This window comes from Melanerpes formicivorus, unplaced genomic scaffold, assembly GCF_026170545.1.
Source record: "Melanerpes formicivorus ecotype bairdi unplaced genomic scaffold, bMelFor1.0.p_v2 SCAF_10, whole genome shotgun sequence".
In the NCBI taxonomy this organism is placed as follows: Eukaryota; Metazoa; Chordata; class Aves; order Piciformes; family Picidae; genus Melanerpes; species Melanerpes formicivorus.
Genome location: NW_027142362.1, coordinates 7,740,088 through 7,756,744, shown reverse-complemented (window position 1 = coordinate 7,756,744; position 16,657 = coordinate 7,740,088). Strand labels below are relative to the sequence as shown.

The 16,657-nt window shown below is 50.1% G+C and overlaps 1 protein-coding gene across 1 annotated transcript in view; it reads left to right on the top strand.

The window, feature by feature from the left end:
• IGDCC3 (immunoglobulin superfamily DCC subclass member 3) overlaps positions 1-11,871 on the top strand; it is a 111,709-nt gene extending 99,838 nt beyond the window's left edge. Inside the window, exons 8-14 of the mRNA XM_068143496.1 lie at positions 448-695; positions 1,064-1,228; positions 6,364-6,552; positions 7,222-7,326; positions 8,236-8,374; positions 9,191-9,398; positions 10,122-11,871. Of these exons, the coding sequence (XP_067999597.1) occupies positions 448-695; positions 1,064-1,228; positions 6,364-6,552; positions 7,222-7,326; positions 8,236-8,374; positions 9,191-9,398; positions 10,122-10,286 (1,219 nt within the window). The 3' untranslated portion in view covers positions 10,287-11,871. The remainder of the gene's footprint in view (positions 1-447; positions 696-1,063; positions 1,229-6,363; positions 6,553-7,221; positions 7,327-8,235; positions 8,375-9,190; positions 9,399-10,121) is intronic.
• Positions 11,872-16,657: the final 4,786 nt, after the last annotated feature.

Below are 16,657 nucleotides of genomic sequence, written 5' to 3'. Positions count from 1 at the left end.
AGTTAAAGCTGATTTGGGTGTATGGATGCTCTTGCCACAGAGCTGCCTCTGTATTGAGGCTGGGATCTCCCTGCACCCACAGCTTCAGATCCTGGACCTTTCCCATCCCACCCTCTGTCCCCATCTGAACCACAGACTTTACCAGGTGAGACAATCTGTCCAGTCAGGGGATCTGGAAATGAAGCATCCATCTCCTGGACTTTTCCTTCCCCAAAAGCACGATCCCAAAAGCTTCCTGGAAGCTTTCTGTTGAAAGGGAGGCCTGTGGCATGCCCTGCCATCAGAGCCAGTATGGGGGCCATGGCATGGCCAGAGGGGAGGGAATCACAGAGTCATAGAATTGCTTTGGCTGGAAAAGACCTTTAAGATCATTGAGTCTGACCACTGCCGGGATGTCCACTGCAGAGCACTCAGTGAGACACTTGTCCTTCTTGTGTCCCCACCCAGCACTCTCTCCATCTATGGGATCAACCAGACAGATGAAGCCATCTACCAGTGCATCGCCGAGAACAGCGCCGGCTCCACGCAGGCCAGCGCTCGCCTGACTGTGCTGTGGGCAGACGGGCTGCCTGGCCCTCCGCAGAACGTGAAGGCTGAGACGGTCTCTGCCACCACCATCCAGGTGTCTTGGAGAGAGCCTCTGCAGAACACCAAGGAGATCATCGGCTACGTGCTGCACATTCGGAAGGCTGCAGGTAGGGTGCTCTATCCACTACCCAGAGCATCCTCAGACTTGTGCAATTTAGCAACACAAGCCTTTGGGTAAAACAGGTCTGCAGTGCAGTGGGCAGTGCTGCCACCCATGTTCTCCATCACCTCCCTGTTTCTGAAAGACAGATGAGGTAGCAATGTTTATGTAAACACCAAAAGGGTCGGGAGGGTGAAGCTGCCTTGTCAGATCCTGCTGCCCACTTAGGTGTCTGGCAAAGAGCACAGAAAGCAGCAGATACTGTGGGCAGATACCCATCCACCTTAAGGACCACAATTACCATTTGCAACATCTGTTTAGTCTCTTTACCTATTGCAAAGCCTAATACTGCTCCGTTCTCTCCTTGCACTTCAGATCCTGTAGAGATGGAGTATCAGGAGGCTGTCAGCAAGAGCACCTTCCAGCAGCTAGTGACTGATTTAGAGCCCTCGACCAGCTACAGCTTTTATATCAAGGCTTACACCTCCCGGGGTGCCAGCAAAGCCTCAGAAGTCACAGTGGTGAGCACGCTGGGAGAAGGTAAGGAGTGCTTTGTGCTGGGACCATCAGATGCTGAACCCCACTGTGCGTAGCAGCAGCGCCGGTCACCCTGACACCCGCTGCGGAGCGCTTTGGCACATTGCCTGTGGTGTTGATGCTCCTTGTTCCTGCTCCTCCTTGTACTCTGCACCATCCTTTGAACCTCACTTGTATTGGGGGGGTGGGGGGTGGGGAATCAGCTACTGGCCTTACACACAGCATTGCCTGGCACGGCTGATGTTGTGGCGCTGGGGGGAGTGCAGGTCTGGCTGGTCTCTGCGTTGCAGCTGCTCTGGGCTTTTCCTACACTGCTTTCTAAGTGCAGATTTCCTGCTCAAGCAGCATCTCAGCATCCTTCAGCAGCTCTGGTACTCGCAGCTCTTAACTCAAGCAGTGCCACACTTCTATACATCTGATATTTTTTTCTGCTCTGCCCTGGAGAAATCACACTAAGGCTGAGCTGTCCTGACTTACAAATCCCTGCCGTGGAGCAGCCTCCTGTTTCAGTGGCAAGTTAGGGCCACTGTTAAGGCTTTTCCCCTGATTTGGCCTCCCAGCTGGGGCCACCAGTTAACTTCCTGAGTAAGAAAATGGATGCTTTAATGCAGGACCCTTGCACACAGACACCAGATAGCAACCACAGCCTCGCTGTGATCTGTCAGCATTTTAGGAGTATTTTCCTGGAGATCTCCTCAGCATCTCTGAATCCTGGCTCCTTTCACACAGAAATGTATTTCTTAGGAGCATTGTATCATTCTCATGAGCACTCAATAGTTATGAATCTGCAGCAGAAAGGGCCTTGGGTGTGAGGATGTTATTTAGGATCAGATGAAAGAGTGTGTTGACTTCCAGGTGAGGGATCCAGTTCTCATGCCATTTTCATCCCTTGCAGATTTTTGCTGCAGCATTTAAGCCAATAAATCCTCCCCCTGCTGGGTTGTTGCTCTGCACATTTATTTTCCTTGGTGCTCTGCAGGGCATCAGTCACACTTTGAGTTTGTTTTTCCTTCCAATTTAGAGACAGAAGGATGGACTAAGGCAAAATGTGAAACTCCTTGATCCAGTGCGCTGAGTTCAGCTACTGGAGCTAGCAGCCAGCCATGCTTCATAGAGCCCGGGGTTTCTGCAGAAGCCTGGGTCAAGCTGGAGAGGACTTTTTGTCATTGTTGCCTTCAATCATGACACAAATAGTTAGGTGTCTGGTTGTGGGATCATAAATTTCTTGTCTCTCTGAAGTTTCAAGGCATCACTGTCGTGTTCTGCTATGCTCTAAAACAGGCTTGTCCTGTGTAACGAGGCTTTAGCAATTAGCCTCACGTTCAGGATGGACAAGCTGACCTGGCTGAGATTACTCAACCCCAGCTTGCTTTTGTTTTGTAGGAGGATAAAAAGAGATTTAAAAGGTCCTGTTCTGGCTTGATTTGTTTGCTTTGTTTCACTTGGATGCTTGTTGCCTTCTGCACACAGAAGAGAGAACTGGTCAGGGAGTCAGGAGCCAGTAGCTGTTGTCACTGCAAGCATGCCTCTTCTCACAGCCAAGCCATCTCACTCCGTGCCTTCCTGAGGTGCACCAGGGAGCTGTGACTGCCTTAAGCTCAGACAGCCCCTGGGTCTGTGCTACCAGCCTCAGAAAGGGACAGTAGTTCCTTGATATGCTATGTCTTGGCTTTGTCATCCCAGCTCAGCATGATGCACGTGAGATGTGCACAGAGACGTGTGAGAAGCCCCATGGGGGCAGGGCCCTCATGGTGCCACACTGCTGTGTCCTGCCTCATGTGGAAAGGACATGGAGCCTGAATCTGGCAGGCAGGCATGGTTTGGTGGAATTTGGGCAGCACTTGTTGGCCAGCAGAGATTCTGCCAGCTAGAGACTGCTCTGAGTGCAAAAGTTGTACAGGTATTGTCTGGAGTAGGAATATGATGAAGGTAGTGAGGATCAGGGCTGCTTTCAACTTTTCAGAGCTATGAAAGTGCTGAGAGTGCTTGGCTGAAGACTGCAATGCTTTCTAGGAGCACAATGCTCCTTCCTTTTAGTTTAGGGTGGAAAGTAGAAGGGAAGATGCCACAAAGAAACTACTCAAGTGAACCTTGTCCTCCACAAACTCTCTTGCTTGAAGGTCCTCTCGTCTCCTCCCTGTTGTTGTCTTTTAAATCTCAGCCTCTCTCCGCTTCACTCAGCAGCACACACTCCTTCTCCTTGTCTTTTAATGCTTTTTAGGATTTTCTCCAGGACTTTTTGACATTTCTCTAGGGTGAAGACTGTTCCTTTAGTCATCTTCGGCTAAAGACACCTTCAAGAAGAAAGTTGAAATGGCCTGGGGAAAATTCCAAACAGCACGGAAGAGGAAAACAAGTACCCCAGCCCTTAGCATGAGGGAGATGCCTCACTTATAGTACATACTATGTCTTATATATACTTCTGTGAAGCACCTACAGACTGCTGTGTGCACTTCTATTTACACACACACGCAGGTATACTCCATCTGTATACACTTATTTGTGTAATGACATGACCAGCACGTGCATTCTGCGAGTGCATCCATATCAGCTATATGATACATACATATATATATATATATATACTCAAAGCTTGAATAAATACTATATATTCCATACATCAAAGGAGAGAGATTCTTGTGGTTTTTATTAACTGTGAGGCTTTGCACCCATAAACCAAAGCCAACTCGTCACCAGTCAGGAGGGCCCACATCAGGGTTTCTTTGTGCCCTGGCATAATGCAGTTTCTGTGGCATTTTCACCCATCCTTTGGCCAGTGATGCTGTAAGCAAGAGTCCAGCTTCTCAGAGGGGGGAATCCAGGTAGTTCCTGATTTTTGTCCTAAAGGGAAAGGGGAGAATTTCTTTTATAAAAATAAGAGGGAGAACTTTGTTGAATTGCAGAAGTACACAGCCCTGGGAGGAGTGGTTCCTTCTGGTATGGATAGAATCGACTCTGCTCTGCACCCAGAAAATGTGAAGCACAACCTTCTCATCTGAACCGGAGTACATCCTGCACACAAAGTGTACTTCAGCCCATGTTTTCCCCATGGGCAGCTCTCAAGTGGGAGGAATCTCATAACCTCACTGAGGATAGATGCTCCAAGTCTTTCCTCCTGAATCCACATGGAGATGCTCACAAGTCAGCAAAGACTTGTTCCTCCCTTTGTACTTATTTGGAGGGCATCTGGCAAAGGCCCTGCAACCTGAAAGAGGGCATCGCTTTGGGAAGAGTCAGGTAGCCTAGGTCCTCCTTCTCACCAGGAGAGATGTCTTTCCTTCCCTTAAGTCTCCTTGTGGGAAAGCTTGAGCTCTCAGTGCCTGGGAAAAGACAAACTGTAGTGCTGTATGCTTTGGCTTTTCCCATTAACCGGAGGAAATGCCCTTTTTACTCTTGTCAGTCTTGCACTAACAGCCATGTTTCATCTGCCTCTCCCTATCACTCTCTAAGTGGCTTTGTTGAACTCTCTGCCAGAGGCCATGTTTGCACTGCTCAGCCTTTAGAGACCCTTTGGGGAAAACAAAACAAAAAGCAGCAGCAGCCCAGTGCAAGCCAAGCAGCCCTTATATTGGGGAACTTCTGAGCTCGGAATCATGTGGGATTGGAAAAAGAGCTCTGCCTCCAAGCCTGGAGGCTGCTAGGGAAGCAGGGCTGTTGTTTTGCTGGATAATTTTGCTGTAGGGTATATCCAAGCTCACTGCATGGTAGAGCAGCACCCAAAACCCTTTCTGCCTTCTGGACCTCTGGGCAGGGCAGGTCCTGCAGCACCTGGTGCTCTGCACCTTCTGAATGGTGTCAAAGGCTGGGGAGACTGATGGAACCATTTGGCCCAAGGATGTTTTGTGGAAATGTAGTAGGGGAAAAGAATCATAATTCTGCTGAGATATATCTCTGTGTTGGTATGATCAGTCTAGGAGAAAGGGAGGGAGAGGGGAAGGAAGAGCCCTGGGGGAAATGTGGTCTTCTCTGTCCCAGCTCTGCATGTGGGTTTGGGGCAGAACCAGCTTTGGAAACCCCAAATGTCTGCTTCACAGGAATCATAGACTGGAAGGGACCTCTAAAGGCTATCTAGCCCAACTCCCCTGCAGTCAGCAGGGACATCTGCAACTAGAGAAGGTTGCTCTAAGTCCCAAACAATGTGACCTGCAATGGTTCCAGGAATGGAGCATCTACCACTTCTCTTGGCAACCTGGGCCAGGGTCTCACCATCATCACTGTAAAAAATTTCTTCCTTCTATATAGTCTGGATCACCCTCTCTAGTTTAAACCATTGGAAAGAAACTGGCTTTGGCTTGCAAATGTTTGCCTCTCAGCCCAGGCTGATGGACAAGATGGGGCCAGGCAGCTTTTTGGGGACCTGGTGAGGGAATGGCTGTGATTACCCCTCTGCAGCACACCCTGAGAACACAGAGAGGGTTCAGGGCATTGACTGGAGCAAAAGGCATCCTGGGGAGCTTTCACTCCGGCCTCGGTGACACTGGGCAGCAGCAGGGACATCTTCCCAGCTAAACCCATGCACCCCTAAGGCCAGGTAAGTGCCTGCCTTCCTAAACAAGCCAGCCACAGCTCTGCAGGGATCTCCACCTGCTCAGGGACCTAGGACTGTTAATGTAGATGACCCTGGTCTCTCGGAAGTCCCCAGCACAGAGTAACAAACGTCCCTCCTAAAGCTGATGGGCAAAGCAAGTTCCCGTGCACCCTGCAAGCTGGTGCAGGTACCCAGCATGCATTTAGAGATTCCCTACCTCCATCCTTTCTGGTTCCTTCCTCCCTGGGGGATTAATTACTCTGAAAGGTCCTCACTGCCTTTGGGGCAAGGGCAAAACCGTGGAATTTGGGAATGCTGTTGCCAAAGTTGCTGCATTCCTGCCCTGACCCCAGGGGGCTGAGCATCAGATTGCAGTTGGAGCGTCAAAGTAGCCTCTTTGCATGCTGAACTGAACAAAGGGAACCTTTGGAAGCTCCTCCAGCTCCTTCAAGAAGTTCAAAGCTGTTAAACCAGGATCTGGTCTGATGTGATTTTTCTCATCTAGGACATTCTGTGGTGCAATGAACACAGGGAAAGACTGCTGAGGAATTTCTCCTTGCGCAGACTCAAAAAGCACATGCAACCCACTGTCTTTCTCTCTCTGTTTCAGTCCCAGCCATGCCATCCCTCTTTATTAAAGTCATTAACAGCACTGCTGTCCTGGCTACCTGGGAGCCCTCCATCAAACTGGGCCAGCACGAAGGCTTCAAGCTGTACTACCGCAAGGTTCACCTCTCCCAGTACACAGGTCCGGTGCTGCTGCCCAGCAACGTCACAGCATACAACATTACCCACCTGGGTGAGTATGGTGACAGCTTGCTCCAGGTCCCCTCCTGACCCTGGCAGGAGGGATGTGATGGGAGGGCTCAGGTGTGTTCATAGGATGTTAGGATTTGGAAGGGACCTTCAAAGGGACCTTCATCAAGTCCAACCCCCTGCCAGAGCAGGACCACAGAATCTAGCTCAGGTCACACAGGAACATATCCAGAAAAGTCTTGAAAGTCTCCAGAGAAAGAGATTCCACAACCTCTCTGGGCAGCCTGTTCTGGTGCTCTGTGACCCTCACAGTGAGCAAGTTCCTCCTCATGTTGAGGTGGAACCTTCTGTGCTGTAGTTTATATCCATTGCCCCTTGTCCTATCATAGGGTACACCTGAGCAGAGCCTGACCCCTGCTTCCTGACCCCCAGCCCTCAGATATTTATAAACATTTATTAAATCCCCTCTCAGTCTTCTCCAGAATAAAAAGCCCCAGGGCTCTCAGCCTCTCCTCATAGGGCACATGCTAAGCTGCTAAGCAGGAGATGCTGCAGCTCTCCCCCGTGTTTTTTTCTGGGGGGGCTTTCCCAGCAGCAGGTACTTGTTTGCAGCATCTTGTGTGTAAGATGTGTGTCCTACATAAGCATCACTCTGGGAGGGAATGCTGAAGATTAAACCTGAAATGATCTTCTTGTGTCTCCTTCCAAACAGACGCATCAGTGGTGTACGAAGTCAAGCTCCTCGCCTACAACCAGCATGGGGATGGAAATTCAACTGTCCGCTTCGTGTCCTTGAGGGAAACTGTGGAGAGGACAGGTGAGAGGGACACTGGGCTTGGAGGTGGGTTATGAAAACTTTCCTGGTGGCAAGGCCAGACACAGACTCCAGACACCCATGGCTCTACTTGCATCTCACCTTCAGCCACTTGTTTCTTTGCCACATCACAAGTAAAGGTGAAGCAAAACTCCACAGGGCTGGGACCTCTTAGTGCTGGTAGGGTTAACTTCTCTGCCACGTGGCTTGCAGCATCCCCACTGGCCAGTCCAACCTGATGGCTTTTTTACCAAGGACAAACCAAATGTCCCTCCCATTGCCAGTTTTGTCCCTTAAGCTTGAGCCAGAGGTAAAGCCATGGACATGAACAAACCCCCATACCAAAGCTAGGAGCTGCAATCCTTGGATGAGATGTGGTGTGCTGAGCATCTCCTCTCTCCTGGACATTTTAACCTTCAGTGGTGCTGGGAAAGGAGGACACATGGCTTTGGAAAGGAGAAAGGCTGCAGAGCATGAGCACTGCATTTTGTTGCAGAAAAGAGGAAATCTCTAGAGGGAATCTCTAACTGATCACACCTTTCATATTCACCTATGTGTGAAAAACATCCTGCTGCTCTTGGAAGCATTTTAAGCCTTCCAGTGGGAATATCTTCAAGAAACAGCTATTACTCTTCTGTCTACATTGGAGTAAATACTAATCTCATTGGGATCTGCCTACTCAGACCCACCAGCCCTATGCTTGCTATGGTTGCTTTTCTGGGGTACCAGAAGCAGGAGAGTTGCTCTGGCAGGTGGTGCCCACCCCCAGCTCCACATCCTGCTTTCTTCTGCCCCAAACATGGCTCCCAGCACTGCTCAGGCTCTAAGCTTTGCTCTGGGCTCCCCAAACGCTGAAGGAGCAACAGTCAAACAGCACTGCTGACCTCCCCCTCTTCCCCTTTCTTCTGGCAGTGCTGAATCCTCCTTGTGACTGCATGAAGGATGAGCAGAACAATAAAACCTCTGCCACTGGCATCATCATTGGGATCCACATTGGCGTCACCTGCATCATCTTTTGCGTCCTTTTCCTCATGTTTGGGTACAGAGGAAGGTAGGAATTGCTCACAGCACTGCTCACAGGGGCTGATGGTCCCCAGTGGCATGTGGGTATTGCTGCAGAGGTTTTGCACCCGCAGTGCGACCACAGGATCAGCTGTGTCCCTCAGCTCCACATCTACACAGCCTTTGAATCCCTCCAAGGAAGGGGGAATTCCACCACTGCTCTGGGTAAGGCTGTTCCAGAGCTTGACAACCCTTTAAGAGAAGAAATTTTTCCTCATCTCCAACCTATACCTCCCCTGGTGCATTCTGAGGCCACTTCTTCTCGTTCTATCGCTTGATACTATGGAGAAGATACTGCCCCCCACCTCACTCCCACCTCCTTTCAGGGAGTTGTGGAGAGGCAAAAGGTCTCCTCTCAGCCTCCTTTTCTCCAGGCTGAACCACCCCAGCTCCCTCAGCTGCTCCTCAGGAGACTCTTGCTCTAGACCCTTCACCAGCTTTGTTGCTCTTTGGGCCATTGCACAGCCCAGCTCCTAGGAAGGCCAGGTGCTGTTCACAGCATGGCTCCTGCCTCTCTCCCAAGCATGCAGACCCAGTGGGTTTCTCCAAATACATCCCATCAGCTCTGGTTCCCCCTGAGGAACCTAGTGCTTCCCAGGACCATCTCTGTTTCTGCTCTGGCAAACCTTGACCCCTCCTGTAAAGCAGAAGGCCTTTCCTGGCAAAGGGAAGAGAGGTGACTGTAGGAGGGATTTAAGGAGTAAAGGAATGTAGCACAGGGTAAGGCAGACTCAGGCTTGGGGGAAGGAACAGGGAGGAGGCCCCAGCTTTGCTCACCCTCAGTCTCTGTTTCTTCATTTTTCAGGCTGCTGATGTGCAAAAACGTGCAGGAGCAGCTGTCAACCCCACAGATCCCCAGGAGCCAGCGGAGCTCCACTGGCCTTGTCCTGAATGGAGCTGCTCGCAGGGACAGGGAGGACCGGGACCTGAATGGAAAGCAGCTGGATATGAATGAACTGGAGAGGTTATTCCCAGCATCCCCATCCCAGGAGCAGCAGGATAAGGGAATGGCGGTAAGTCCAGCAGGATGGGAGCATGCATGGGAGAAGAGGAGACTGAGGGGTGACCTCATTAATGTTTATAGATATGTAAAGGGTGAGTGCCAAGAGGCTGGAGCCAGGCTCTGCTCGGTGATGCCAAATGACAGCACAAGGGGCAACAGGGGGAAGTTGAGGCATAGGAAGTTCCATGAAAATATGAGGAAAAATTTGTCACTGTGATGGTGACAGAACACTGGAATAGGCTGCCATGGGGGCTTGTGGAGTCTCCCTTCTCCGGAGAGATTCATGACAGGGGGAATGGAATGGAATGAAGCTGGAGGCAGGGAGATTCAGGCTGGAGGTGAGGAGGAGGTTCTTCACCATGAGAGTGGTGAGGCCCTGGAATGGGTTGTCCAGGGAGGTGGTTGGAGGTGTTTAAGCCCAGGCTGGATGAGGCTCTGGCCAGCCTGATCTAGTGTGGGTGTCCCTGCCCATGGCAGGGGGGTTGGAACTAGATGATCCTTGTGGTCCCTTCCAACCCTGACCGATACTATGACATGCCTGGATGCATTCCTGTGTGATCTGGTATAGGTGGTCCTGCTCTGGCAGCAGGGTTGGACTAGATGATCTTTCGAGGTCCCTTGCAGCCCCTGGCATTCTGTGATTGTGTGATTCTGTGAATGCAGACATGGCTGCATGTGTAAGAGCATTGGTGACCTGCTGCCATCACTGCACTGTCCCCTTCTCTCTCTTCAGTCAGCTCACAGCTCGCCGGCCACCCAGGACGACACCCAGCTGACCACCCTCCCTCTGGATGAGTTCAGCTTCATCGAGGAGCAGCCAGACCCTCTCCTGAAAAGCCCTGGCAGCGGCAGCCCTGCTGCTCCAGCTCCCAACCAAGGTCCCACCAATGAAGGATAAAACTGCCCAGACTCGAACCCTCTTGTAGGAGTTGGCTGGAAACCAAACCCACGGCTGGTGATGTCTTTACGACGAGTCGTCAATCTCAGGTCAATTGAAGATTTCTATGGTCTGATTGTTATTTTTGTTGTTTTGCTTTATTTTTTTATATATATATATATATATAAATATATATATATGTACACAGCCTTTTGGAAACTCTTGTGAAGTTTTATCTTTCTGACCACTCTTGGACCTCTCGGTGGGTCTCTTCCAGCGATGGTTTTATGGAGACTGGTCACAATGGATTTTTTTCTCCCCTGCAGCTGCTAAGTAAAAGACTCCTTGGCAGAGTGTGGCAAACTCTCCCATCTCTGACAGACTGGGGATACGGTTGAGCCTCCTTCTCTTGGCATCCCAGACTTTTTTCCCCAGTCAGCAGCTTTAGGACTACTTTTGGGATCTATTTTTCATTTCCAGAAGACTGGATCTGGAGAAATCCTTCTCACTTGACTCCAAAAATGGCAGCCCAGGAAGGGTGCGTCTCCGTGGATTCGATGATTTTGTACACTTTCTCTGTTTCTCAGGATACCTTTTTTTGCTGATTGACTCTAAATAATATGAAAAAAAAAGAAAAGGAAAAAAAAAAAAAGAGTGTGTGTGTGTGTCAAAGGATGCCTGCCTGAGGGCTACTGACAGACTTGGACAGACAACCCGAGTGAACTCAGAACCTACCTCAACCGGAATGAATGTCTTCTGGGAAGCAGAAATACCTGCGTCTTCCTTCGTGTTCAAAAAACAAGTAGCATAGCACTTGGTCAGTACAAGCTTGGTCCTACCTCAGCAGTCATGCTCTGTACCTGCCACCCTGGTGGCTTTATTGTTGTCGTTGTTCCCATGTAAAGCACTTCCAAACCTTTGAAAGCAATGTTCTACCTCAAGCGTGATAGGAACTCGTGTGTGTGCTCTGTGTGTGTGTGTGAGAGAGCGTGCGTGTCCCTCTCCTCTCCCTCGATTCCTGCCTCTCCCACCCAGCCCTGCACGAAGTGTGATGCTTCACTGGTGTTATGAGCTTTACTTTTAGGTGGGGTTCTGGGGTGATGTTGTGTGGTGGAGATTTGTGTCATGGTTTTTTACTTTAAAGATTTTTGGGGCCGTCACAGGCGCGCAGCTCCGTGCCCTGCGGTTTGCTGGCACCCTCGGCTCCTGCGGGGCTGACGTGGGTGCTGGTGGTGGCTGCCTCTGTCTGCCCTGGGTGTATCTGGGAGTGGGGTAGGCAGGGTTGCTCAGATGCCAGCACCGAGGCCAGAGCACCCTCCTGCCCTCTCTGTATGTTGCTCCCAAAGGCTGATTCCTGTTAGGAAGGTCTATGGCACGTGCCAGCACGAGCAGCGTAATACACCTCTGGGAGGTGGGAATCTGGACATCACTGTCTTGTCCCTTCCAAGCCTACCCTGCCATCAGGAGCACCTACAAGGAAATTCTGATACAGCACTTCCAAACCCCCTTGAGGTGCTACTGAGCAGCTCCCAGTTCCTCCAGCATATTCTCAGCCAGCAGATCATCCAAAGGATGAGCTGAGCTGAAAAGGTCTGACTTCCCTGGGACAGATAAAGTGAGGAAGACTCCTGGATGGTGATGCAGAATGAGACCCTGCACTGGAGGATGCTGGGAACTACTGGCAGCTGCCCCTTCCCCATGCCCAGGGTTGGCAGAGGAGCTCCTGACACCAAAGAGAGGGTTTGTGCATGACCCTTATTCCAGGGACCAACCACCAGCCTGCCACTGTGGTTTTTGGGTTGTTCTGGCACGGTGCAGCCTCGTGAGTTGGTGTGCTGACCAGCATCATCTATGGGGCGAGGTGGGGGCATGCACAGGGGACAGGGACATTGGCCAGCCAGTCCCAAGGGCAGTCCTTTACCTGCCACATGCACTGGGTAAAGCTGGACAAATGTGAAGGCTTGAACTCATTGCATAGGTGGTGGTAAATCAGACACCCTGCTGTGTGCAAGGACAAGTGGAAGGATTCAGGAAAGGAAATGAGTTGAAGTTGAAACAAGGTCAGAACTGTATTGTTTTAAATGGTACCAGTGGGAGTGTTCCTTCTGTCAGAAACGTCCCTGTCACCTCCCATTTGGCAGCAGTTGTGCTACCCATAACTGTGTCAACAATGCAGTGCACAAGAGCAGGCAAAGGCCAACAGCTCTTCCCCTGTGCTGTGCCCTGGGCTAGGGGAGCTGTGAGCAGGACTCTGTCCTTCCAGGTCAGATCATCCAGCTTGTCCCAAGCAGATGTAACGATGATGACCTTGAGAGCAAGGAACTCTTGAAGTTCCATGTTTGAAGCCCTCTCCCAGTAAAATTCCTCCCCTCCTGTAGACATCTTGCAGGACATAACAAATGTGAAGGGCTAAACTTCTATATTAATCCCTGCCAAGAGCCTCTCCCTACTCCACCAAAGAGGCTAAACAGATCATCAGACTGATTCCTGCTCACATCTACCGTGGGGTGATGCTCCTGCTCCACAATGCTGGACCTGGAGATGGCCTGGGAAGGGACCATGGGGGGATGACGCTGGTGGCACCATGCAAGACCGGTAGCTCAGCCCAGCCCATCCTGGGAGATGACAGCTGCTGGGTCTTGGAAAGGGCAGTGTGGAGGAGGAGATGCCAGCCAGCTCAAGTTATAAACTCCTATCAAAGAAGTCCCAATCTCCTCTTGCCATCCCATCCCATCCCATCCCATCCCATCCCATCCCACTCCCGCTCCAGCCCAGCTTTCCTTTCCGTTGGGTTTCTTTCTGTGCGTGTCACGCCGACATTCGCATTGAGTAAGTCCTGTTGCCAAAGTGAACACAGAATTTAGATTAGCTTTCAGCTCAGACTTCCTGCAGCTGTGAACATGCTATTAATTTAATATCATATTCTTGTGATATTGTAATAGTAACAAGTATTTGTCACTACTTCCTTTTATTAAAGGGAAACGCTGTGCCATTTGACTAGTTGACATACGGTAGTAGAGCGAGAATAGAGCTTTCTGCTTTTGGTTGTTGTTTTGTTTGTGTTTGGGTTGTGTTTCCTTTAATTATGCAGAAATGTCATGGCTTAAACCAATGCAGACTGGGTGTTGGTTTGAGGCAGTTGAAGATGGGTGTAAATCTTTACAGACTATTTTTTAGATACTTAGCTTTTCCTCTTTTTTTTTTGGGGGGTGTGTGTGTTTCTTTTCCTCTCTTGTCAATCCATGCCGTTGGGACTGAACGTGAACGGTTGTGGCAGGTCAGTCCCCAAAGGGATGAGGCTGAAGTCTGGAGATCCGTCAGGACAACGTGGTCTTCCCTAAATTGTCACAACCTCCCGAGTCCAGGAAAATAAGGGGGGGAGGGAGGGGAACCAACCACCTGGAAATGGCTGTGGAGTACCTGTAGCTGCCACTTTGCTGGGGAAGCAAGATGTAACAGCCCCTCTTGCCATTCATTGATGCTGGAGCAGGGCTAATGGCAAAGCTGTGCCAACCAAAACCTTTGGAAATCATCATCACCTGGAGTATGTCTGGCCTTTAAGCTGTCAAACAAGAAAGAAACAAGAACCAAAAAGAAAAAAGAAGAGGAGCTTGTGTTAGGTTTCAGCATGGAGAACAGCTTCAAGTCCTTGGTTCATCCAAACTGTGTTTGAGGGAAACCATTGGATCTTTAGTGTGTGCTTGGGGTGCAGATGCACTTGGGCAGCTGTGTTGTACTTGGGTGGACATGTTGTACCTGAGAAGATGTTGCATGTGGATGGTGAAATACTGGCACAGGTTGCCCAGAGAGGTGGTAGATGCCCCATCCTGGGAAGCATCCCAGGTCAAGTTGGACAAGGCTCTGAGCAACCTGCTCTAGTTGCAGATGTCCCTGCTAACTGCAGGGGGGTTGGACTAGATGAGCTTTAAAGGTCCCTTCCCACCCAAACCCATTCCATAATTCTATGATTCTTCTTGGGTAGACATGTACTTAGGTAGACACATTGTACTTGGGTAGGCATGCTGCAGTCAGGTAGAAATGTTGTGCTTGGGTAGGTGTAGGACTGGAGGACTCCCTGTGCTGCCAGTGGTTTGGATGCAGTTCTACAGGTCTACAGTTCTTCCATGAGCATCTACCTGTTTTCATGGAATTAGAGGCACATTCAGAGGGATCAGCTACAGGCTTGGGGCAGGCTGTTGAACAGGAGCATTACTGCTCTGGGAGTGTGTCTCCATGCTGTGGCAGCATCCCAGGAGGATGCTCAGCCTTCCTGAGCCTCGAGGCAAAGCTCTGCTGCAGACCCACTGGCCACCAAACCCACCACCTTGGGCCAGCAATGGGACACGGTCTGCAGGCATGGGGCTGTGCCACAGCAAAGGGGCATCATTTTATGTACCCAGCTCACAGGGCTCAACCAGCCAGACTGTCCCAGGGGCTGTCACCAGTGCCTTGCACCCTTCCTCGCCCACCTGCCAGAGATCAGCTAATGGCAGGCACTCCCTGCACTCCTAGAGTTGGTTTAAACACCTCAAACCTTTGAGCAACATTTAAGCTTGCCAGATTCCTTATTTCTGTTTTCTCTCTCCTCTGTTCTTGATGAATCTGAGAGTTTGATCCAGAGATATCAGGCAGGTGTTGGATCCAGCACAAGCAGCTGGCAACCAGCAGTGTTTGGGACAGAAATCTCATCCTCTAGCATTCTTCCCAAGCAGATCATTCCACTAATTCAACTCACTGCCTTTTTTTTTCTGGGGGCAGATCCAACAGAAAACCCTCTTGCTTTTCTGGTTGGGGTGAGATGAAATTATACAGCAAGGCCTAAAGTATCCAAAAGATGCTATTTTGGTGGTGGTGGTTGGTTGGTGTTTTTGGTAACCCATAATGGGCACACAACCTCTTCTCGGAGCTCTCACATTTACCAGAGATGGCTGCTACCTCAGGGATAGTATCCACATTGTCTTTAGTTGAACAGGGAGTACTTTGATGCTGGACAGGGTATTCTCACACTGTTGGAGTCAGATATTTGTTTGTCAGCTGTCTCTTCTCCCTTGCTTTGTTGAAACCCTGACAGATGTTAAGTGCTGGGCCAGGTTGGGGCATTTTAAAGCTTCCACCCGAAATGCTACCAAGGGATCCTGTACGGTTTAGGTTGGCAATAAAAGAGGAGAGAGGCTACAATGTTTGTTGCACCTGGATGAAGGGAGTGGATTTTGCTGCCCGTGGGGGATTTTCCTCCGGGATAACCATCCAATAGCATTCCAGGGGGGGTCGGTGCTGTGGCTGAGCCCTCTCTGAGCTGACTGACAGCACTTAAGCATGGGAAGATCGATTCGAAAAAAGGAAATTAAAAGCTAATGAAAACAAAGGGCAGCGGCGCGGGGGGAGCTGCTTAGTTACTTCATCTGTGCAAACACTGTTTGGAAATCTATCCCTCCCTGTGCTGCGCCTGCCGAGCCCCCTGAAAGGTCCTAACGAGCAACTTGATGCCTGCTCGTTTATTTCCCTCACCCACCAAACTGAAAAAAGGGAACGGAAAGGGAAGGTGCTTGGGCTGGAGCTGCGGGTGGGGAGAGGGTTAGGTGTGCAGCACCAGCACCCCCAGCCAAAAGGAGGGGGGTGGCCACAGCACTGAAACCCCCCGTGAGGCTGGAGATCAGCGAGAGGGCTCCAGGTTTGCTCCAAGAGCAGAGGTTGAGCTGCAGCATCAGGGAACCAGAAGGGACGGGGCTGGTGCAAAGCCCAGCAAGTCAGGGAAAAGCCTGATTTCATGGGGCTTGGCACCAGGCTCTTGCTTACAAAGCAAAGAGGGATATTTTTCACTCTGATCATGTTTCCATCATGTAAACTTGCAACATCTTGGGGTTGTTAATGAAGTAATAGTAGAGGAGATGCTAAACCTTTCTCCCACTCCTCTTTGGGAACCAGCCGTTGAGAGTAATGGTAAAGACCCCAACTTGCAAAGCACTTTTCTGCTGTTTATTTCCTACTTTTCTGGGTTTGAACTGTCTTGATATGTGGAATCCCACTGATCCCAGGATTGTCAGCTCTGTATAAAAACAAACAAAAATAATAAAAGGAAAAACTTACTTCTCTGTTTTGTTTTGTTTGTAGTTTGCTCTGTTTAGATTTTAGCCTGTGGCTACTTGTACAAGAAAAATAAAGCTAGAATAAACAAGCCTGAGCCTTTCAGCCTGAGTGGTTCTTTCTTTGTGCTGCTGAAATTGGGCAACCTGGGCCAGTGTTGCACCACTCTCAGTGTCAAAAGCATCCTCCTCTCTCTAGTCTGAATCTCCCCACTGTTGGCTTAAAGTTATCACCCCTTGGGTCACAACAGGCCTTGCTAACAAGTCTGTCTCCAGCTTTCTTATCAGCCCCTTTAAGTACTGAAAAGT